This window comes from Eptesicus fuscus, chromosome 6, assembly GCF_027574615.1.
Source record: "Eptesicus fuscus isolate TK198812 chromosome 6, DD_ASM_mEF_20220401, whole genome shotgun sequence".
Classification (NCBI taxonomy): Eukaryota; Metazoa; Chordata; class Mammalia; order Chiroptera; family Vespertilionidae; genus Eptesicus; species Eptesicus fuscus.
This window is the reverse complement of record NC_072478.1, coordinates 80174278-80197562: the sequence shown is the minus strand read 5'-3', so window position 1 is coordinate 80197562 and position 23285 is coordinate 80174278. Positions and strand designations below refer to the sequence as shown.

The window sequence follows — 23285 nt, the reverse complement described above, 5'->3', positions numbered from 1 at the left end:
ACAAAGCTATCAACTTCCTGTTTTAATACCAGCACAAACATCCTTTCCCCGCTTATTTCCTTTGGTATTACCACCCTTGAGCCTGCCATCTCCTATCCTTTACCTAGTCTGCTCCCTTGAAAGTAGACTGTTCCAGCAGCAGCTGAGGAAACTCTTGATGTCTCTGATATCTGGAATGGCATCAATCTCTGCTCCCCTCCTTTTTCTGACTGTGGGTAACAAGCTCCAAGTGCTGAGGCAGAGAGAGGCTCCTCTCCAATCCACGTGCTTACTTCCAGGCTCCTAGGCAATGAGCTCTCTTCTATGACCCTTCCCTAGAGGCCCATAGTCTCTAGCAGTGCTTGACCTGAATATGTTTCTCCAGATTAGGCAATGACCTTCTCAACTGCAAAGTGACTGCCTCTGTGAAAATGAACTTTTCAAATTCTTTTGGGATCTGGGCCAAGTTTCTCTGAAAATATTTGTCGTTAAAGATGCTGGCTGTTGCTGGGGACAGGCTTTCACTTCTAGTTTACTAGAATCAGACTGGCTGAGGGCAACACTTGCTGCAGCTGCAAAACTTAAAGGGATTAAAAGCTATCACTACTCTTCTGCCCTTGATCCAGGTCATAAGTAGGTCCTTCTTGTCCAAGCACCATCCAGAGAGGAGCTTCAAACCCACCAATTCCAACAATTCAAGCAATCTTTCCTACAGAATGAAGTGTGGAGTTCTACCCTCCTCTTCCTCTTCCCCTTGCCCACGAAGCTCTCAAACACACAGGTAGCCTTTCATCTTTGAGTTAAGTCAGGTAGCAGAGTTGGTGACCCCTCTTCCTTTGCCCTTTGTGACACTAGGATCCTCCCTGGAGAAACCTGAATTTCCTTTTTGAGGAGAGACTTAAAAATTCAGGTGCACAGCATAGTGTGTAGGGAAAGCTAGAAGGAAGGGTAACTCAGAAACTTTGCTGTCCCGTGCAACACTCTTAAACAAAAGGATAAGGTGTACCATTTTTCTAAGACATACTCAAAAGTTGTTTCTCATGATGCAGTTTTCAGGGGCCAGACTGTACTGCTCCAGTGGTACATTAGAGGGATCAATAATAACTGTAATGAGTCTCCATTTCCTGACCCTGCTTTAGCAGCTTCTCTGCATCTGTGGGATTTGAAGGGAACTGCAGCCTAAGGGAACAGTTCCTGCTGCTCTTCTCTGCTCAGTCCAGGAGCATATAGCTGAGGGCACACAGGGCTGGGTTTTCAGGAGGCACATGATTTCTGTTTTGAACCACTATTAGAGAAGCAATTGATTTATTGTGCATCATGGCCCCAGCCCTGACTGTATTCTGCCAGGACTACCAATTCTGGAAGAGTTGATGTAGGAAAAAATGAGGTAGGTGCATGAACTACAGGGTGGAGAAAAAGAATTATCTCAGAATCTATTTATTAAACAGAAATGTTTAAATTCAGAAAAACCAGAAAGTCTTCACTCTAGTTGTTTATCTCCATGAGCATTAAAAATTGAAGGTGCAGTGTTCTTCTAAGAAGGCGATGAAGAAAGTCATGGATAGATGGAATCAGTGCAGACTTAAGCTTCATGGCTTCTCCTAGGTAGAGTATTCTAATTCTCCTTGCACAACATCTTGCTCTCTCTCTCTCTCCAGGCCAAGTCAGACTACACAAGGTAAGCTACAGAGAGAACTCCAACAGACATGGTGAGCTCCACACCCCACATAGTAAAAGGGCATCTTAAAGGACTCAACTTTCCTCAGCTGTGAGATGCAAGGTGAGAGGGAGGATACTGGCAGGAGGGAGCTGCCCCACCCACAGAGATTGCTGATCTCATTTCTTTTCCTAATAAGGATATGCACACACCTCCCAGGACTATCATTGCCATGACAACAGAAATTGAGGGTGAGCGGGTTAGTGGAACAGCGAGTGAGCTGAGCGTGATTTCCAAATTCTCAAACAAGGCCTGAGGCTGCACTTGCTCTCCAAGTGGAAAAATTCATGTTGGCAGTTCTAAATGGATTCCAAAATGTTAAGGCTCATGACTTCTTTCTGGGGAAGAGTCAGAGATGGAGTCTCCGTGGAGGCCCTCCGTGGGGAGTTGATTTTCTCAGAGGGGTAGGAATCTCTAAGACAATTAAGAGCCTGAACCCCCCTTTAAAAGTAGGACACATAAACTCTGTCCATTTTCCACAGAGCAAAGAGATGTGGCAAACCAGGGCAACAACATCCCCCAAGGACACAAAAAAAGACAGGCGCTTTTAAAAAATATTTTGTATGATAGAGCCTTTCCACAGAAGTAACTCAGAACAACTCAGACCTACATTCTGAAGCTGAAGGATAGATCTATACCTTGACAAATCATTGATATAGCTACCATTTACTAGGCTCTGTAATATGTGTGTATTGTCTCATTTAATTCTTGCAACAACCCTATAAAGCAGACAAGGCTATTATCTCATTTTACAGAAGAAGAAACTGGGAATCAAAAAAGTAAAGTAATGGTCCCAGGGACATACAACTGCTGAGTGGCAGAACTAGAATCCAAAGGAGAGTTACTCTGACCCACAGCCTGAGCTCTTAGTGATTCTCTCTTTGATATGGAAAAAGGCTTCCTGTTTCTTGCAAGAATCTTAAGCTGATGCTTCCTTGCATGGTTTCTGAGCCTCCAAAGATACTGGACAACTGTGAGGATATTTACTCTTGACTCTCTAGACCAGTTCTTAAACTTTAGGGCCCATCGTATCTCACGGAGGGCTTGTTAAAATAGATGGCTGGGCCCCACCCTGAGAATTTCTGGTTCAGTAGGTATTGTTAGAGCTGCTGCTCTGGGAACCATCCTTTGAGAACCACTGCCTAGTCCCTCTCTAAACTAAGGTTCCCTAAGTAAGCCTCACTGCCTTAGTTGCCTCACCTACCTAACTAACCTTTCAAGGTTCAGTCCTGGATCCCCTGGGGTGTTGCTTGACAACCTATAAAGTTATCTTTGGCAGTGCTGTGTGTTTGGGAATTCCCTGAGCTCTTTTGAAAAAAGTGAATAGCTCCCACTCCAAAAATAATTTACTTTTGCCTTAGGTAAGTCCTGAGCTCCCATGAAATGTAGAAAGAGGAGCCTGGCTGAACCAGTGGGAGATGGCAAAGTAGGCTGGCACCCTGAAGCCAGACAGCTCTCGAAGGCAGGGGCAGTTTTGTTTGTGTGTTTTTTTACAACCTCTTGGGATTTCCTCTAGGAACTAGTCACAAGAGGGTACTCATTAAAACTTCTTCAGAGCATTCACATTAAGAAAGTTAGAGCCGTAAACATGAATGGCTGGTCCTTTAATGCCCTTCTCCTCAAAACACATTCCTCCACTTGGAGAAGAGACTGTAGCTGTATGCCCTGCACTCCCTATTTAGCCATTTTCTTTCTCTGCTCAGTCTCACAGGAATCTGAGTAAAAAGTAAGAAGCTGGAGGGCCAGGTCTGCTTATACAGAGAGCCTGGAGAAAGGGGCCAGTAATCAGGATTAATGGACTTAATGCCTGAGTTGTTTATCTTGCAGGAAACATCACCTGGTGATGTCCCCATTGATCCCTTCAGAGCAGGGCTTTTGTGGGCTGTGTAAATAAATGAACAGTTTAGAGACAAAGCAAAATAATTCATCAATGGAGGAAAAACAACTGCAAGGAACACATGTGAATGAGGATCCCAGCACAGCAGGTCTCTCTCAATTAATGCCATGACTGCAGCTGTTGTGGGTGCTATGAGAAGGTGCTGATTCATGAGGTCTCAGACACCAGTGTAAGGAGACTCAGGAACCAGGAGGAAGCCTTTTGGAAGCAGCTGCACCTTCAGCATGAAGCACTGAAGGACAACAGAAGCAATGAAAGGAAGGTTCTACTAGAAACAACCAAGCTTTTTGAAGCATTTTCCTTTTCTTTGGGCAGAATTAATAAATCCCTCTCATTTCATCCCCACGAGGGTGGCTAGGGATGAATGGACTGTATAGATGTCAGGATGACCCCAAAAACTACAGAGTGTCTGTTTCTGGGCCTAGAAATGAGAACTATTGAATTCTGGCTACCAGGTTATCAGCCAAGTCCAGCCACATCACATATTGCTCAAAAGTATCCCAGAAAAAAAGGAGTAAAAAGATTAGACATCTATTAATATTATATGTCAAGCACTATATTCAGCTCTTTCTTCTTACCATGGCAACTCGATAAGATAGGTGTTATTATTATACCCAATTTATAGGATAGGTAATTAGGAAAACATGAATTTAAGCAATTTGCTTATGCTCACCCAGCATAAGCAAATTGTGGTGCAGTTCAGATGTGATGCCACATCATAATCTTCATCTTTATGCCATATTCCCTCCAAACAGTGCAGAACGTATTTTGAGCCCTAAAAACCTAAGAGTACCAAAGGACAGAGCAGAAGGCAGAGGAATAGCTCTTTAACTTCAGGTCTTTGGTATGGAGGGATGTTGAAAAGTATGGTTTAGGTCACCCAGGGAGTACCTGGAAGATGTAAGCTCTGTCCAGCTCAGTCCATGAGTCAGCAGCCAAGCACAGTCCTGGAGAAAAGGGATTACACAAGAGGGATTGGGACAGCAGGGAAGGGGAGAAATGGAAACTCCTTCCCTATGTCCTGGCAAGAAGATGGCTTCCTAACATTGTGTGTACTTTTTACACACAAACTTACATCAGTACACAGTCTCTATTTCACATTTGCCTAGGAATATACATCAACCAGCATCATCAATGAAAGGGAGAATGTATTCAAAGTTAGTTCTTGGCTCACCAGACTGACCTATGAGAACAAGAAAAGTCCTGACATGAAGGTAGCAGGGCATGACTTCGTGTGGCTGCTTTGATTGGGTAGTTCTCACCTTTCCAGAGGCCTCCCCATCCTGCCACACTTGGCAGTCTAAACCCACCTGCTCATCCATCACTTCTTCACTCCATCATTGGCATTGGGGCTACAGATTTGTCAATGAATGTTCTTCTCTTGCCATCTGGCAATATTAGCTCTCTAATGAATTGCTTTAACTTGTACATTTGTTTTTTTGACAAATGTGACTTTTAGTTAAATTATGCAACATTCATAAATAGCAAATGCTGGCTGATTAGAATCAATGAAAGCCCTTAGAGTTGCCAGCAAAAATGGGCCCTTAACTGCACATGTTACTTAGATAGCTTAATCATTTGAAAGGCATCTGAGTATTTTTGGAAAGTACTTTTTACACACAAACTTATGTCATCTATTATGTATGTGAGTATGTATTTGAATTTGGATAAATTTTTGCAAGCCAGCCATGTTCTGAATATAAGTGCTAGATACACTTGGCTATGAAGCAAGACACACTTGGGTTTGATTCTACTTCTGCCACATGAACCTGGGTATGTTTCTTAACCTCTCTGTGTCTCTAGTTTCTCATATGTGAAATCGACATACTAAATCCCCTGCAAGATTGTCATGACAAATAAATGAAATCATACATGTAATGTGCTTGGCACAGAGTCTGGGTATATATGGCTCAATAATTTATTAACTATTATCATCATCATGATGTTCTATTCATAGAGGATTATGGAAGACACCATTTGCAATCTCCATAACCCTTCCTTTCTGAAAACTGCCACAGGGATGAGCCCCCAAAGCCATCTTTTTATTATATAACACTGCTTTAGTGATGGGGTAAGAATAAGGAAACTAAGAAAATGTGACTTGATTCAACCTGGCAGATCCTTTTTCTTGAAAATTTGAATTAGGAATTGGTCTCCATTGGTCCTCTGAACTAAGAAACTATGAAGCAGTCATGTTTGGCAATGTGCATGTTAAGGCAGTAAAGGTCAGTCTACAGAATGATGTAGTTGCACAGAAAGAAGCAGATCTGACTTTGACTTTAAGTCAGAGAGTGGTGCCTTGGTCTTATAACTTTCTACTTCCACGAAAAACCCCATTCCATCCATCTATCTATCTATCTATCTATCTATCTATCTATCTATCTATCTACCTATCTACCTACCTATCTATCATCTCCCTTTTGCTCACTACTTTGAATGGGTTTCCATTGTCTTCAACCAAAAGATCTTTGCTCCCAATGTCATTTTTGCGCATGAGGCCACCAAATTTCTGTGAAACTCGGAGAAGCTAAACATTTGAAAGTTACTTGATTATTTTAGAAAATCACACACACACACACACACACACACACACACACACACACACACACGTGCGCGCGCGCACATTTTATGTTATCTGTTTTCTACTCCTGAGGGGCATTAAGTAGAAAATCAAAATAACCATGTATGTAAGGAAATCATACGTGTAAGGAAAAGAAAGAATAAATAGAGAGCCATTAACAATCCTGGTCTTACAAAAACAGATTATCTAATCGCTTTCCAGAACCCAAGCAAGAAGGGAGAGACCCTGGGTCTTTACCTGGTGTTGCACTGGATACTGTTGGCCATTGCTGATCAGATCCTCCTGGACCAGCCCGTAGAATGCCAGCCTCCTCCAGGTGCACAGAGCTGAGTAAACACATAGACCCAAATAACAATTAGACCATAAATGCCTTTCCAAATCTCATTCCACCCTCAGAAAGTACTTATACATCTCTGGAGGCAGGGCTGCAGCTAACACATTCTACTCATGCTCGAACAGAAGCAATTACTGCTGAGCAGTCACCTTGCAGAAACTGCAAAAGCATTGCTGACTTACTGCCTGCTATATTTAGTCAATAAGCATGTTTTACTTTTATGGCAATTTTGGTCTTCATTAATGCCATGGTCTTCATTTAATCTAACTGGAAACCCATCAGAGGGCTAATGCTGTTTTAACATCTTAATGCTGAAGCAGATGAGGAGAGCTTGTTCTCAAAAGCCCCCAAGCCTCTCTTGCTGGTTCTCTTGTTTCTGGATTCTCTATAGCAAAGAGGAAAACACACAAAAATTATTTGCTGATAACTGTAATATTGTTCCAGTTTGGCTACCCAAGTAATTCTTTTTTTGAATTAATTGCTTTTTTTCTTCTTTTTAAAAATATGTGTTTATTGATTTCAGAGAGGAAAGGAGAGGGAGAGAAAGATAGAAACATATAAACATCAATGATGAGAGAGAATCATTGATTGGCTGCCTCCTGAATGCCCCCACCTGGGGATCAAGCCCACAACCCAGTCATGTGTCCTTGACTGAAATGGAACCTGGGACCCTTTAGTCCACAGGCTGACGCTCTCTCCACTGAGCCAAACCAGCTAGGGCTACCCAATTAATTCTTAACCTTATATTCTGTTTTACCCTTTCTGTATCTTTTAAAAATTATTTTTTTGTTGATTTTAGAGAGGAAGGGAAAGGAAAAGAGAAATAAAAACATCAATAATGAGAGAGAATCATTGATTGTCTGCCTTCTGCATGCCCCCCCACTGGGGATGGAGCCTGGCAACCCGGATATGTGCCCTGCCCAGGAATTGAACCATGATCTCCTAGTTCATGGGTCAATGCTCAACCACTGAGCCAATCTTTCTGTATCATTCATTCATAGATGACTCAACCTACATTTAGGGACTAGAGGAAGTGTAACATCACCATTCGTGTATCCCAGTTCAGAAGAGAGCAATTCAGCCTGAAATATGGCAGGGAGTCAGACATGAACTGGAAGACTATTGGAAGCAAGCAGAGATAGAACATAAACTGGTCAAGGGTGGAGAGAACATTGTAGTCATTTGTGTATATCTAATGCTAGCACATATTAGACTATCAAATATTTGTAGGACGAATGAAGAAAGAAAGGAACAAGTGGGACCCTAAGGGTAAAGAAAATCCTCACCAATATTAGAGGACTCTTTTAAACTAGACATTCATTAATTTTGCACGTTGTTGCTAAAATAAAACTTACACTACTGTTTGAAGGGGTTATATGAGGCAACAGAACAGGCGAACTTGAACTATTGTGGGAGAAGGGCATCTACAAGTTTAATATTCTCTTACTCTTTGGAAAATCAATTATTAGGCTCTGATCTGTTGCTATTATTCCCTTCATCTACACCCTAGAATATTCTCTTTTTTTCCAAATATTAATATCCTTCAGGTGTTCCTGGATTTAAATTATATGGGTTCAATCAGATTCATTCTGAAGCTGTAACTACCCTAGAACCAGCTCGGCTCAAAGCAGAATTTACAAAGGAATATTAACATGATGCCTGAAGCTGGAAAGGCCAAGAAGCCAAGCACATGTATAAAAAAGATGCATAACTCTAATACAGTGATGGGCAACCTTTTGAGCTTGGTGTGTCAAACTTTGCCAAAAAACTGAGCATAACTCGGGTAGTGTGTCACTTTGAGGAAAAAACATTATTTCGCAAATGTTTCATCCTCAGGAGCAGCAAATGTTTCAACCTCGGCATGCAGCCGCCTCAGCGGCCGCGTGGCATCAGAAATGGCTACGCGTGTCAGTGCTGACACGCGTGTCATAGGTTCGCCATCACTGCTCTAATATATAGTTAATGTACTACATTGTGAGTAAAAAATTACATTTAGCTTTATTTCATTTTCATCCTACTTAAATCCATATCTTAATTGAAACCTGAATAGGAGCATGTTTGACTTTTTTTTTTTTTCATTTAAAAATGGGATAAGGGTGTGATATGTTTTAGTATTTTAATTTAAATGTTACTTTTAAAGTGTATCTCATCACTTTGGTACTTTTCAAGTAAAGCACTAATTCAATAGGGAAAGAGTTGGTATGGTAAACCATGCTTTTTCCTTTTGCATAGCTCCAACACAATAGCTCAGATACAGGCAAAAGCATAGCTGGTCTCTAACAAACAAAAAAATCCTTCTGATATCTACTCTATGGCCTCTGCATAAATGTTTTTGGCCTAAAATTATGACCCAGGTTCCAATGTAACATCTCACCAAGTCAGCTACCAATGTTCAGCCCTTTACTCATTGCTTCTCATTCAGAAATAGCAGCCAGTATAATGATTTCTCCTCAATCTGTAATGTTATGCTTAAGAATATATTAATTCCTTTTAATTTAATGCATTTTTAATAGACTAAAACTAACTTTTCATTAACTCAACATACTTTGTACGTTCTGTCTTCAAAAATTGATCTAGGTTTGGTGAAGATCAATTTAAGAGTTGCCTAGAGCCCAGCCAGCATGGCTCAGTGGTTCAGTGTCGACCTATGAACCAGGAGGTCACGGTTCAATTCCTGGTCAGAGCACATGCTTGGGTTTCTGGCTTGATCCCCAGTGTGGGCCGTGCAGGAGGCAGCCAATCGATGATTCTCTCTCATCATTGGTGTTTCTAACTCTCTATCCCTCTCCCATCCTCTCTGAAATCAATAAAAAATAAATAAAATTAAAAAAAACAGTTGCCCAGCCCTAGCTGGTTTGGCTTAGTGGTTAGAGTGTCAGCCTGGGGACCCAAGGGTCCTAGGTTCGATCCCAGTCAAGGGAATATACCTCGGTTACAGGCTTGATCCCTGGCCCTGGTCCGGGGCTAGTACAGGAGGAAAGTAATCCATGTGTCTCTCACAGTGATGTTTCTTTCTCTCTGTCTCTTTCCTTTCCTTCCACTCTCTCTAAAAATCGATGGAAAAATATCCTCTGGTGAGGATTAACAAAATAAATAAATAAGGCTCCATGGCCTCAAAAAAAAAACAACAGTTGCCCAGCCCAGCCGAGTGTGGCTCAGTGGTTGAGCATTGACCCAGGAATCAAGAGGTCACCAGTTTGATTCCAGGTCAGGGCATGTGCCCAGGTTGCGGGCTTAATCCTCAGTGTGGGGCATGCAGGAGGCAGCCGATCAATGAATGATTCTCTCTCATCATTGATGTTTCTATATCTCTCTCCCTCTCCCTTTCTCTGTGAAATCAATAAAAATATATATATGTATTTTAAAAAACAACAGTTGCCAAGATATTTTGAGGGCCTTAAGTTTGAAGTTTGTTTCTTCTTTAAAGCAAAATCCCTTTGGTGGCAGTGATCATTGGTTTCTTGGCCTGCCCCATTTGGTTTCCAAAGACACTCACAAATAATGAATCTTTTATTTGGCCCCATGGCATAGATACTACATCAGCTCTGATAATAATGGTTGTTAATCAATTACTGTCAAAGAGACAAAATAGAGAAAGCAAAATTATATTTAATCTGAGTCTCAGAGTAATACTATTACTCTAGATTAATATAAAGTAAGCTAGATTTGGTCTCCAGATATTTAATAAAGGCCCTTCACATGGCTCATCCTCGGAAGAGCCCAAGCCATTGATGGCCATAAGATAGCAACAAGATGGAAAAGATAAAAAGACTCTATCTAATAGGGGTGAACATGAACAAGAATAATTATCAATTATTGTGGCTGACAGGCCATAGCTATCAATGTGCAATAGCAAATCAAGGTAGACAACATGTACACATATATTACACAAAGTACTCAAGTCCAAACATATCAGTATTATTACAAGTTTTAAGAAGGGGACAGAGCCCTGGCTGGGTGGCTCATGGTTGGAGCGTTGCCCTGTACAACAAAAGGTTGTGGGTTTGATTCCCAGTCAGAGTACATACCCAGGTTGCAGGTTCAATCCTCAGTTGGGGTACATAGGGGAGGCAACCAATCAATGTTTCTCCCTTACATTGATGTTTTTTTCTCTCTCTCTCCCTCTCCCTTCCTCTCTCTTTAAAAATAAAATAAAATAAACACACACACACACACACACACACACACACACACACACACACACACACACCAGATCCTCGGGTGAGGATTTAAAAAAAGAAAAGAAGAAGGAAAAGGAGACAGAAAGTATAGATGGAGAAGGGATAAAGGAGTTGGAATTACTTCCTCATAGAAATTCTAATGAGAGAATGTATACAGCAGCCTGTCTGCAATTTTACAGGAGACATTTGCCAGCACTTGAGAAGCATTTGGCACTGACCACTTCCAATGTTTCAAGGAATAGACACACAGAAAAATAATTGCATTCCCCTGGCAGAGTTTCTAAAGCTTCCTAGTTTTGACAGCTGCTTCCGGAGACATAGTTTATCTGAGCCATACAAAGTTCAAGTTACCACTGAGTAAAGGAAGGAGAAAAACACATACCTGTGCATTCCTGCTCTCAGGGAGGCAGAGTAACGCCAGTCAGGATTGGGCTGTCGTGGCTGCAAAATCACAAAGGGAGTTTTTGTTAATATAACCAAACAATGATCTCCCGATGACGATGTTCATTGATTAGTTGTTTCTTAAATATTTCCATGCTTCTAAAAAAAAATACTGAAGGAGCCATTTCATGTGTCACACTAAGATGATATCCATATCTATAGCAGTTCGGGAGAAAATTAGATTATCTCGTCAGGGTCCTTGCACAGGCTAAATATCACAGAAAATCAGATTTAACGATGCTGTGAGGACCGGCTTCAGCTCCACCTCACTCAAAACAGGTCTGTGTTCTTGAAGCAGCACTGTGGAAGGGCCATCTGTTTTGAGACAGGAAAAGCTTTTGTTACTTTTGCCCTAAACGCCCCATTAGGGGTACATACATCCTCAGTTGGGCGTTCGAGCTGTAACAGGGCACATGACTACACAGGCTCTGCTGGGCTGGCTGGACTGCAGAGCACTGCAATCCGCTGCTGGGTTTGTAGACTGCAGCATGTTTGACCCAGGACGACATGCCCATCATAATGCCAGCAACTGGTAACTAACTGCCTCTTCTGCGGATTGAAGAGGAATGCTAGGAAGAGGAAAACAAACCACAGTGCAGTTTGACCTTGTTTTGCTACATAATCTTTTCCATAATCCTTTCCATTAAATTCTCTGCTTCTCTGAGTCCCATACCTCCTCACTCAGCTACTGTTCACTAAGCTCTAATTGTTTCACAGGGAGGGAGTAGCTGACATGTAAAAAGATGGCTCATTCTGCACCCCCAATGTGTTGGAAAGATCTGCTGCCATGTGTCTACAAACTGTCAATCCAAAGTGAAGGAGACAAAGAGGAAAACATGGGCCCCTAAATACTGTTCGGGGCATTATGTGCTGAATAGAAGCTACTCAGGAATCAGTGGGTACAAAAATCAATGATCACCACTATATTGTGTCAATTAGCAAAAGTTTTATATGAAAAACCTGTGATAGATGTTCCTCTCAAAGTGGCCCTGTCACGAAATACTGAGTTCTATTTGAGTGAAAAGATGAGAGACAGAGATTGTATTTTATATTTTCCTCTGGGTTATAATGATCATATTTAGTAGACACAAAGCCACAGTAATACCAATAAACTATTTCAAAATGTCAATAATTCTTGTTCCTGTCATTCTTATAGTTCATTCACAGGATGCACAGTATTACATAAACACACTTCTTCCCAACATCTAGAGAAGTGATTAGCAGCTCAACTTCCAGAAAGACTTTGAGATGGCTAAATGGTATTCAAAGATTCAGCCAAAGTCAAGGCCCAGGAAAAGCTACAGCTCTAGGATACTTTAAATGTCTCCATTCATTAACTGTCCTCTCTGGTTCTTTCCACTCTATTGGCAACATATGAATATGCAAGCTGTTTCATCTTCGTTTTATTTTAAGTTCACAAAATGCTATGGGTGATCCATATATAGTAGCATAAAACCGTCTACAGACCAAAGGAGAGGGTTCCCATTTTATATCAGTGGTGTTAGAGGGAACAGAAGAGAAGATATTTGCAAATCCTTTTATAAACTTGAAAATATGACTGAAATACTTTTTATTAATCAGATCATCACCATCTTTCACCTTACTGTCAGCAGTCTTAGCATCAGCTTGTCAGTTGTGAGAACCTTCCTTCAAGAAAGACTTTGACATCTGTTGAATTAATGTTGCCAATTTTTCAATGATTGGGTAACATTCATGATGAAAATTGCTGCAGCTTGATCTTTGGAATGAAATCACCAGCCTCATTTTGCTGAATGGCAAAGTTCTAGCAGGACTGACCAGGAAATTCAGTTCATCACACAAACTCACTTCCTCAGCAACATTTAATTTGTCATGCTGCTATTTTCTAGAATAGACCATCAGCAACAAGATGCTTCTGAACTTCATATGCTAGAATCATAGTTATGATGGCAGTAAGATCAGGCAGGGAAAAGGTAAGGAAGAAAGCAATAAATGTTTTAAGTATCCTCACTAGGCAATGGGATAAGCACTTTTACATATCATTGCATTTATCCTAACACATTCTTTGTTACACAATACATTTTATAAAAATGATTTATCTGTTTTGTTCACAAACCATGAGTATCCTGAAATATTCATGATACATAGCTATGTCCTTAGAGCCTAGCAGGATTCGGGTATTTATAGGTTTTTAAAATGTTTTTGAGTAAATAAAATACCATGCAACAATACTGTACTTAAATTATAAAAATGAGAAATATGAGTTTAAGTTACTTGCCTAATTGGTAGAGTTGGCTGATAGTTATGTTTTAGGTCTCCCTAATGTGAAAGTCTGTGTTTTAAATAAATTTACATGAAATTATATTTTTTCTTTTTTCTCTGTTTTACTTCTGAATTTCCCAGATATTGCTTTATATTAACATAATACAAAATTAAAATAAAATGTACACAGATTTTATCCAAATTTGATTAAACTTAAAAAAAATTCAAGTTGAAAGGCTGATTTCTGATACACTTGACACAGTGAACACATATATTAAGGCCTTGAACTAATTGCCATTATTTAATTCTTGCATGGTACATCACAGGACTATGCTTAATTTCTATTGGTGAAAAGCCCCAGTATGGTCTATTGTTCCAAAGCTTAGTCCTTTAGTAGAATCATGGTCACAAAATTCTAGATGTGGAGAAACTCAAGTAGGTATTCTACATGGGTGATGTAATTTAACTGATAAACAAAACTCATTTAAGTTTCTATCCAAATTACACAAAGATTTTACTTATCCTGCAATGATATTTTTGTTACTTTTACCATAGAATATTTGATCTACAGAAAGGTGAATCACCTTTTCCAAGACAGATATAAAATAAAATAGGTTAAAAATACCCTATGTCTCCTGGCTGGAGTGGCTCAGTAGTTGAGCGTCAATGACCTATGAACCAGGAGGTCAACGGTTCAGTTCCCAGTTGGGGCACATGCCCGGGTTGTGGGCGTGGTCCCCAGTAATGGGTGTGCAGGAGGCAGCCAATCAATGATTCTCATCATTGATGTTTCCATCTCGCTCTTCCTCTCTGAAATCAATAAAAATATATTTTAAAAATACCCTATGTCGCCCTAACCGGTTTGGCTCAGTGGATAGAGCGTCGGTCTGCGGACTGAAGGGTCCCAGGTTCGATTCCGGTCAAGGGCATATACCTGGGTTGCAGGCACATCCCCAGTAGGGGGTGTGCAGGAGGCAGCTGATCGATATTTCTCTCTCATCAGTGTTTCTGGCTCTCTATCCCTCTCCCTTCCTCTCTGTAAAGAATCAATAAAATATATATTTTTAAAAATACCCTATGTCATTCATAAAGTCATAGGACTACTCAGGAAATAATATGCTATCTTCTTATCATGAAAATTCATGTTGAAGCTATCAATAAATGGCCCTCTGAAACATGAGACTAGGTGGAGCATCTCATTTTCCTTCCTAATAGGACTCTATTAAGGATGCATCCACTGTAGATTTTTCACAGTGATACTCTGTGAACATTGATATAAACAATGATAGGCAGAATCCTAAAATTGCCCCCAAGATCCACATACTACAGTGTATATGCCCTGAATAATCTCCAAGACTGTATATGATGGATCTTACTCCATATTAGGTTATGTTACATGGCACAATTGACTTAAGAAAGGAGGATCATCTAGGAGGTAGCAGCCTACTCACATGAGCCTTTTAAATCTGGGTCTAGAGATCAGAGACAGATATCAGTGATATTTGAAGCATGAAAGGAATTCTATGTGAGAGAAAATTCTCCACTATAAGTTTTGAAGATGTTGGGGGCCATGGGCAAGGGCTGGAGAGTAACCTTTAAGAGCTGAGAGTGATCTACAGCCAATAGTAAAAAATGGGGCTCTCCATCCTCAAGCAATTGAATTCTGCCAACAACCTGGATGAGCTCGAAAGCAGATTCTTCCCTCAAAGCCTCCAGAAAAGAGCTCAGCCCAGCTGCCATGTTGATTTCAGCCTTGTGAAAACCTGAGCAGAGAACCCAGTCACTGCATGCAGGGCCCTGAGGTAATAAATGAGTATTGTTTTTAACAATTGGTAGCAATTTCTTACAAAGCAATAGAAAATGAATATACAGACTGTTGGTTACTAAGGCAAAAAGGAATCTAACATTTAAAATAATCATTGTTACATATTAGTTGTCTAGTAAAGCAAATTAAAAAGATGATAAACATGAGAATTTTAGGTTAAATATTTGCCTCTGAAGCCATTTACAACCCCTAATTCACAGAACAGGAAAGTAAAATAAATATGACTTTAAAGGAGACCTAATAGGTTTCAGTACAACAGAAAATACTAGGTTTGCTTAATTCTGAATGCACAGCCTGCTAACGCAGCAGTTACTCTCTCACTCACAGTTTCACTTCCCTGGAGCCCAGAGTTCCCACCCTGCAAGGCCAGGAACAAACTGAGGCTGCTTATGTGCCAAAGGACTAACATTTCCCGTCACCTTTGCAATGTCAGATATTTCTTTGCATTTTTCAAGTCCAAATTCTTGAAAGAAAAACTTGTATAACATTTAGGCTCGCAAGTTTAAAACACTAAGAATTTCTCTTGGCCTTTGATTTTTGAAATCATGATTAAAGATTACAATGCTCAAAATTTTATATGAATAAGCTAAATTTGTATTCACACTATAATATGCATGGGGACAGGTAAAGTCCTACAAAAGTCACAAAGACACCTGTAAATCCCCATTAAATTTAGTTCAACCTCTGGGCATGGTGATGACAATTTTTCCTCAAACATTTACAAACTGATATCATCCTGACCTCCAATTGAAAGCAAAAATTGGTGGCCAACCAAGGCAAGTATCCAGAACTGACTCTGCTCTTCTGTCAAGCAGACAGCATGCCAATAGACAATTTATAATACGCCAGACTGTGTCCCTGCAGAGTGTTCTGAGGTAGACCAGATGCCCATATGACGGCTCACTCCTGGGTCAGAGGAAAGGGTAAGCCAATGACATTCAAGCTACAATAAATAGATTTCTTCATCAGTCAGAATATGTACAAGATAAAGAGACAGAGAAGAGCTCAGCCATAATTCCATCTGGCTCAGCATATCTGCAGAAAAGGGAGAAAGGAGGTAATTTGAAGAAATTATTATATTATCATACAAAAGAAAATTAACATTTTCTCAGAAGAACAGTCCTATAACCAATATGGAAATGGCAAAACAAAACAGCTTCACCCACTCAAGGATGAAACACTGAAATAGGAAGCTCACAGATACAATTTATTCGCCTATTCTGACCATTGTGCACGTCTTACACATTTGCCACCATAACACTTCACACTAAGTGTAAATTCTGATCCAGGACAGAGTCACTAGAGAGAAAAGTTAGTCCAGGGGGGGAATAAATTAGGTGCCACTTAACAAAAAGTGTTAATTCTCTAGTCCACTGCACCTAGAATTAGGGTAAATCTGTATACACAGTGGCTGAAATAACTGAAGATTTGGTGACTACTAATTGTTTTGAAAATAAATGAAAGTGAATGCAAAACAACTCATTTCTACTAGTCTTTTGGTGGTTTTCACATATTGTACCAACTGGTCCCATTGAGGCCCAGTTAAACAAATCTGCCCAGGGTGCTCAAAGGGACTCAGTAGTAGTCACAGGACCACAACTGCACAGAATTCACCTGAAGATTTGATTCCTTTACTTGGAGACACTGAAAGCAGTGCTAACCACATTCAGTATCAGGTTTTCAGAAATCTCTGAAGAGAAATTCTGCCCTATTCCCAAATAGTTACTTCAAAAACCTCATTGCACAAGTGGTTCACTGGGGGTGAAACTCATCAAAAGATTAGAGTCGGCTGTTAAATGCTGGAGTTTAATAAGCAACAAGAGAGAAATTAGAGAAAGAACAGAGATAAAAGATCTTAATAGGTTGTGCAAATTGTAAAACAAACAAGTAAAAATATATTAGCTTGGTAGTAACATTTTTACTCATTGATCCTTCCATTTTTGACCTACTTCTATGCAAGGAATTACTCTTTTTCCAAAAGCAATTAATTTACACTACTAGGTGAACCTAGTAGTAACCTAAATGCCTGAGTATCCCATGTCAGAAGGAGTATAAATATTGGGATTCTTGCAAACTCATGCTATTTCAAACAACATAGTCTTTGTAGTCAGACAGACATGAGTTAAAATACTACTAGCAGAGTGACTCATATGTCACAACCTCTGAGCTTGCTTCCTCACATTATTGATGCTTACTGTGATTTTCAAGTAATGAAACCATACATATATTGCAAAGGAGAGTATTTTTATATAGCAGAGTAGTCAGTAAGTGCAAATTCCCTTACTCATCCTCTCCGACCCCCATCTGATTTTAATGTAGGCACATGGCCTTCATTGCACCCCAGGACTCTCCTGCCATCTGCAGTAACTAGGTATGGAAAAGAGAAAGCCTAACATGGGAATGTAGCAGGTTGTTCTAGCAGTGATGACTTTCAGAGCTGAGTGATTTTTGTTCCCATTTTGCCATGCTATGACAATGTGACACTCTCTCCCCACCACTGCAACAATTTCAGGAGCTGTAGGTCTTAGGGCCCTTCACTGGATTTCCCAAAGTGTCTGGCAGAAATTTGCCTTCATTAAAATCATGCACTCTCCTGCCAAAATCTCACAAGAGCAAGCACTTTTCTCAAAGAATTTGCTCCCTAGATTAAAGGCTTGTATACCAAAGTACACATTAACACATAGGTCAGTGTAAAACAAATGGTTCATGTATCCCATTGCCCCCAAGCGTTGAGCCAAGAGATAGAGGGTAAGCATGTCATTCCCTTGAGCTTCCAGCTCACAGCTGGTGGCAAAGCTTGTCTGGCCTGCTCTCCATCCCTCTTCATCATCTGTGGCCTACCCCAGGCGCAAGAGGAATTCGTTAAGCAAATATCTTACAGCATCCTTATTTAAAGTCAATCCCTTTGACATGCTTCCAAAAGCTATGATCTAAAGAATTCTACAAGTTCCTTGATTTTCCCTCCTGTTTTTCTTAATCTTCAATCTGCTTCCCATGGCTGCTCAGCACTGACTCTTCAGGCTCTTCTGATAAATCTGCCGACAATATACACAGAAAATTCTCTCAACCCACCTCTGGTTTGTTTGGGGGGAGGGGGTGGGGCATTCCTGTGCATATGCATTACTTTCCTCAAGTTTAGCATGGATTTAGAATGTGAAACTATGCACATTAATACAAAGACAGCAAAATGGCAAAGAAAATGTATCACAAAATTGTAGGAGGGACAATTACTATTAACTCATTTTGTAGTAGCTCTAAAAATCCTAGCTATAAAGTAGTTGTGTAAGAAGATAACAATTCATCACTATTTATGGAGAAATTTTTGGCTTCTGAAATCCAAGTTTAAAGGATCACAAAGCAGATCTCTATTATTTCAAGCATGCTTATTGAGACAAACACCTATATAAACACATCTACACATGCATGCACTGTCCAATAATTTACAGACATTCTTTACAATAATGAGCAGGCTGGCCTTATGCCCACTTAAAACTAGTGTATTTACAAACACCTGTCTTTCATGTACAGTAAGCCATCCATTTTCCAAGGCATTTGTAGTTATTGCAAACTAAATATTAGATCCAGAAAATGAATGTGTGCTTTGGAACCTGTTGAAGAATTGTCATTTAACTTAAAGACGTGAGGGGCTTGCCCTGGCTGGGTAGTTCAGTTGGTCGTCCCAATACACCAAGGTTGTGGGTTCAATCCCCGGTCAGGGCATATACAAGAATCAACCAATGAATGCATAAATAAGTGAAACAACAAATTGATGTTTCTCTTCCTATCTCTATCTCTCTCTAAAATCAATAAATAAAATTTTTAAAAAGAAGACAAAAGGGGCTTGAAGAGGCTACTTCACATCTCATCAAAACCTTAGGGATTATCAAAGGGAATCAAAAGATTACAGATTGCATTTAAGCTAAATGCAGGGAAATCGTCTTACAATGAATTCACTATATGCCAAGAAAGGTGACTAGTAGGAGAGTTCTTTTCCCCTCATCTTTCTTCTCAACCCCAGCTTGTTCTGGTCTTCAGCATATCCCCACATCCCTAATCCACTCATTACCTCCCTGGTCCAACCAGACAAAAAGTGGTTCTTTGTCTCTCTGCTTACCACCATTCATTTCCTCTGACAGCCCCATACAGAAGAGTTACCACAGCAAACAGCCAAAGTAAACTTTGGCTTCAGGGTGAAATCCACATTCTTTAGTTATATCACCTCTGCCATGAATTTCCAGAATATCCTATCACATTAGTTCAGTGCAATTACTAGAAATATTAACTGGATAATTTTCACTATAGACAGTCCAAGGTATAAACAGGAACAGCATACAGAGGTGATCACCACAGCCCCTAGGCTTCAGAGCTTTTAAAAACACAACACTCCTATAGCATTTCAAAAGAGAACTTTCCCTTTATAAAACACTAGAGGCCCAATGCACAAAATGCATGCAAGCATAGGCCTTCCTCCCCACACCTGCCAGCACTGGCTTCCCTCTGGCACCCAGGACCCAGGCTTCCCTACAGCCACCAGCAGGCACCCAGGACCCGGTCTTCCCTCGCAGCTTCAACTTCATCCAGAAGGTCGTCTGGAAGGACGTCCAGAAGGACATCTGGCCTAATTAGCATATTATGCTTTTATTATTATAGATTATTATAGATAGCAGAGGCTATTTCTCCTTGAATCTCCTAATGTTATGCCCTATAGCATCATTTTATTCTCGAGACTATACTATTTCCCTACAGAGCTGTATTTTAACATCAAATATTTAAGACTAATCCTTATTTCTCAAGCAATGTTATGGTCAAGTCTTCATATCTGTAAAGAAAATGGAAAGTAAAACAACTGTCTAGTACTACTTTACTACAGAGGAAACAGCAGATTATAATCAAAGCACAGGTACTATATATACTCAGTTTACCAGATAACCCCTGTCACTGTTAATAGCCTAATAAAGCCACGCACATGATACTGGGGGCCGGAGGTGTGTGTGAAAAATGCATGACTTTATGGAAGACCCCACCCCCCCCCCCCACAACTACTATCTCACCTCATTTTGAGAAACAGCCTCATTTTTTAGAATAATCAGGTTCCCAGCGCTCTGGCCACTTTGGCCTGTGAGGTGCCTGTTGTCACTTGCTGCTGCTGGAGCTGCCCCAGGCCCAGGTCCCGTGTGCGCCCCTGTGTTGTAAAACATGAAAGTGTCACTCCCTGAGCCTGCTGTCAGACAGGCCTTGTAGCAGTAGGTCTTGGTGAGGGAGCCATTCCCTCGCACTTCAATGAAGTGAGGCTGCACTTTGAGGCCATGCGGCATCCTGGCATCGATATTGTTGTTGGCCTGTTTGTACAGTTCTGCAGAGCACCGCTCCCTCACTCCACAAAAGCCTCCACAGCACGCGGTGCCATATGCCGTGTAGCGGTAGCACTTGATGATGCTCAAAACAATGATTGTCAAAAGAAATATAAAAGACACTGTGCTTAATGCTATTATTAGATAAAGTGTGATTTCAGAGAATGTCCGAGGACTCCTAACATGTCTCTGAGTATCAGGGAGGGTTTTGGAAACTCTATCCACCACAGCTACTGTAATGGACACAGAGGCTGATAGTGATGGCTCTCCGTTGTCTCGGACCACCACGGTCAGGTTGAAAGTGGTTCCACTCTCATCTCCCATCTTCCTGGTAGTCCTAATTTCTCCTGTGTGTAGCTCTACTTTGAAAAGGTCCAAATCAGAAGTCTGGGCCAGATGGTAAAAGAGCCAAGCATTTTGCCCAGAGTCTGAGTCCATGGCTATGACTTTGGTGACCAGGTAGCCAGCAGGGGCAGTCCGAGGCACCATCTCAATGGCTGCTGACGAATTGGTTGAGGTAGGGTACAGGATGTAAGGGGCATGGTCATTCACGTCCACCACATACACGTTGGCGGTCACAGTGCTGCTCAGTGGTGGGCTTCCCTTGTCTTGGGCCTCCACAGTCACAAAGAACTCCCGAAACTTCTCATAGTCAAAGGAGTTGACAGCATAAAGGCTGCCACTGGCACTGTCAATGGAGACATAGGAGGTGACGGGCAGCCCTTGAATCTCCCTCTCCAGGAGGGAGTAGGTCACCTCTGCATTCTCCTTTTCATCTGGGTCTGTGGCTTGTACAGTGCAGAGCAACACTCCTGGCAAATTGTTCTCCTGGACATAGACGGAGTAGGAGTCCCTCGGGAAGCTTGGTGGGTTGTCATTGATGTCAGAGATCTCAACCTGCAGTGTCCTCTGGGATGTGAGCTGTGGCACTCCCCCATCAGTGGCTGTCACTGTGATGTTGTAGGCAGCCACCCGCTCCCTGTCCAGCGGGCCACTCACCACCAGTGTGTAGGAGTTCCCAAAGCCATTCAGTCGGAAAGGCAGTGTGGCCTCCAGGCCCAGGCTCACCTTCCGGTTGGGGCCTGAGTCTTGGTCATTGACGCTGAGGAGGGCCACCACGGTGTTGGGTGCAGCATCCTCAGGCACCGGGCTATACAGGTCTGTGAGCACCACTTCTGGTGCATTATCATTCACGTCCACGATGTCCACCAGCACCTTGCAGTGACCCACCATGGGCACTGGACCCCGGTCAGTCGCCTGCACATAGATCTGATAGGAAGAGGCCTCCTCATAATCCAGCGCCCCACTCACCCGCACTTCCCCTGTGCGGGCATCGATGCTGAAGAGCTGCCTCTCCCTGTCCGACGTGTAGCTGCTCAAGGAATACCCCAGCTCTCCATTGGAGCCCTCGTCTGGATCTGAGGCGTTCAGCTTCACCACCAACGTGCCCGGGGGCGCGTCCTCTCGAAGCTGGACGCGGTAAGTGGACTGGTCGAAGGAGGGAGAATTGTCGTTAGTGTCCAGGACACGCACGGAGATCTGTGCCGTGCCGGAGCGGGCGGGGCTGCCCCCGTCCACAGCTGTGAGAACCAGGTGGTGCCAGACTGCCTGCTCCCGGTCTAGGCCCTTCCGCAGCACCAGCTCCAGCACCTTGCTGTTCTCCTGCAGGGGTTTCAGGTCCAGCTCGAAGTGCTCGCTGGGGCTGAGCTCGTAGGTCTGCACGGAGTTGGCGCCCACGTCGGGGTCCTGCGCGCTCTCTATGTGAAAGCGCGCTCCAGGAGCCACCGATTCGCTTACCTGCAGCTGGTAGTCAGGCCGCGGGAAGCGCGGCGAGTTGTCATTGATGTCCAGTACCTCCACCTCCACGGCGCTCACCGCCACGGGGCTGTGCGCCAGCACCTCCAAGCTGAGCAGGCAGCGAGGCCGCTGCTCACACAGCGCCTCCCGGTCAATGCGCTCGTTGACGAAGAGCGCTCCGCTCGTCAAGTCCAGCTCCAGGTAGCGCGGGCTGGGCGAACCCAGATGGTTGATGCGCAGGCAGCCCGGCCCCAGGCGCCGCAGCTCCAGCCCCAGCGCGCTAGCCACGTTGCCCACCAGCGCGCCAGGTGCCTGCTCCTCCGGCACCGAATATCGCAGCTGGGAGGCCGCTGGGCCCGGCAGCAGCAGCAGCAGGAGAGACAGCAGCAGCAGCAGCAGCCAGGACGCGGGCGGCCGGAGTCGTACAGGCTCTGTCGCCCCAGATCTGCTGCCCGCCAGCTCCATAGCCACTGGCTGCGGCGGAGGCAGCCGGGCAGGGCCGGAGGCAGCAGCTTCCCCAGCCGCCCGCCCGGCCCTGCCTCCGCTCGTGCAGCCCGGCGCCGGCTCCCCACGGCTCACGCGCTAGCAAACGCCGGGGGCCGCTCCCCTCGTAGGCCCCCCGGAGGGCTCCTCGCCCCGCCGCCCTGCTGACTCCCCGTATCCCATCTCCTCTGCTCGCCTCCCAGTCGCTCAGCTTGGCTTCGCTTCCAATAGCCACCGCCGCCGCTGCTCCTCCAAGGGGGAGGGAAAGGAAGCAGAGGGGAGGGGGTTGTGCTCAGCTGGTCCGGGTCCGATTCCGCACCGAGACAGCGAACGGCGGCAACGCGGACTGCTCAGTCGCTCCAGCCACTCCAGCCCCAACTCCTTCACTCTGGACCCAGCGGATCCCAGCAGACCGCGGGAACGTGGCCACTCCCTTTCTCCCTGCCCCCACCGTCCTG

At 42.9% G+C, this 23285-nt stretch overlaps 1 protein-coding gene across 2 annotated transcripts in view; it reads right to left on the bottom strand.

Moving 5' to 3' along the window:
• Positions 1-23285, bottom strand: part of LOC103285795 (protocadherin alpha-C2) — a 132635-nt gene that overhangs the window by 15114 nt on the left and 94236 nt on the right. The window contains exons 1-3 of one of the 2 annotated variants that reach the window (XM_008141233.3): positions 20248-22809; positions 11072-11130; positions 6412-6500 (exon numbers count right to left, since the gene is read on the bottom strand). In XM_008141233.3, the coding sequence (XP_008139455.2) occupies positions 6412-6500; positions 11072-11130; positions 20248-22809 (2710 nt within the window). Of the gene's footprint in view, positions 1-6411; positions 6501-11071; positions 11131-20247; positions 22810-23285 lie in introns of those variants that run through there. The other variant, XM_054717951.1, reaches the window with a different exon arrangement.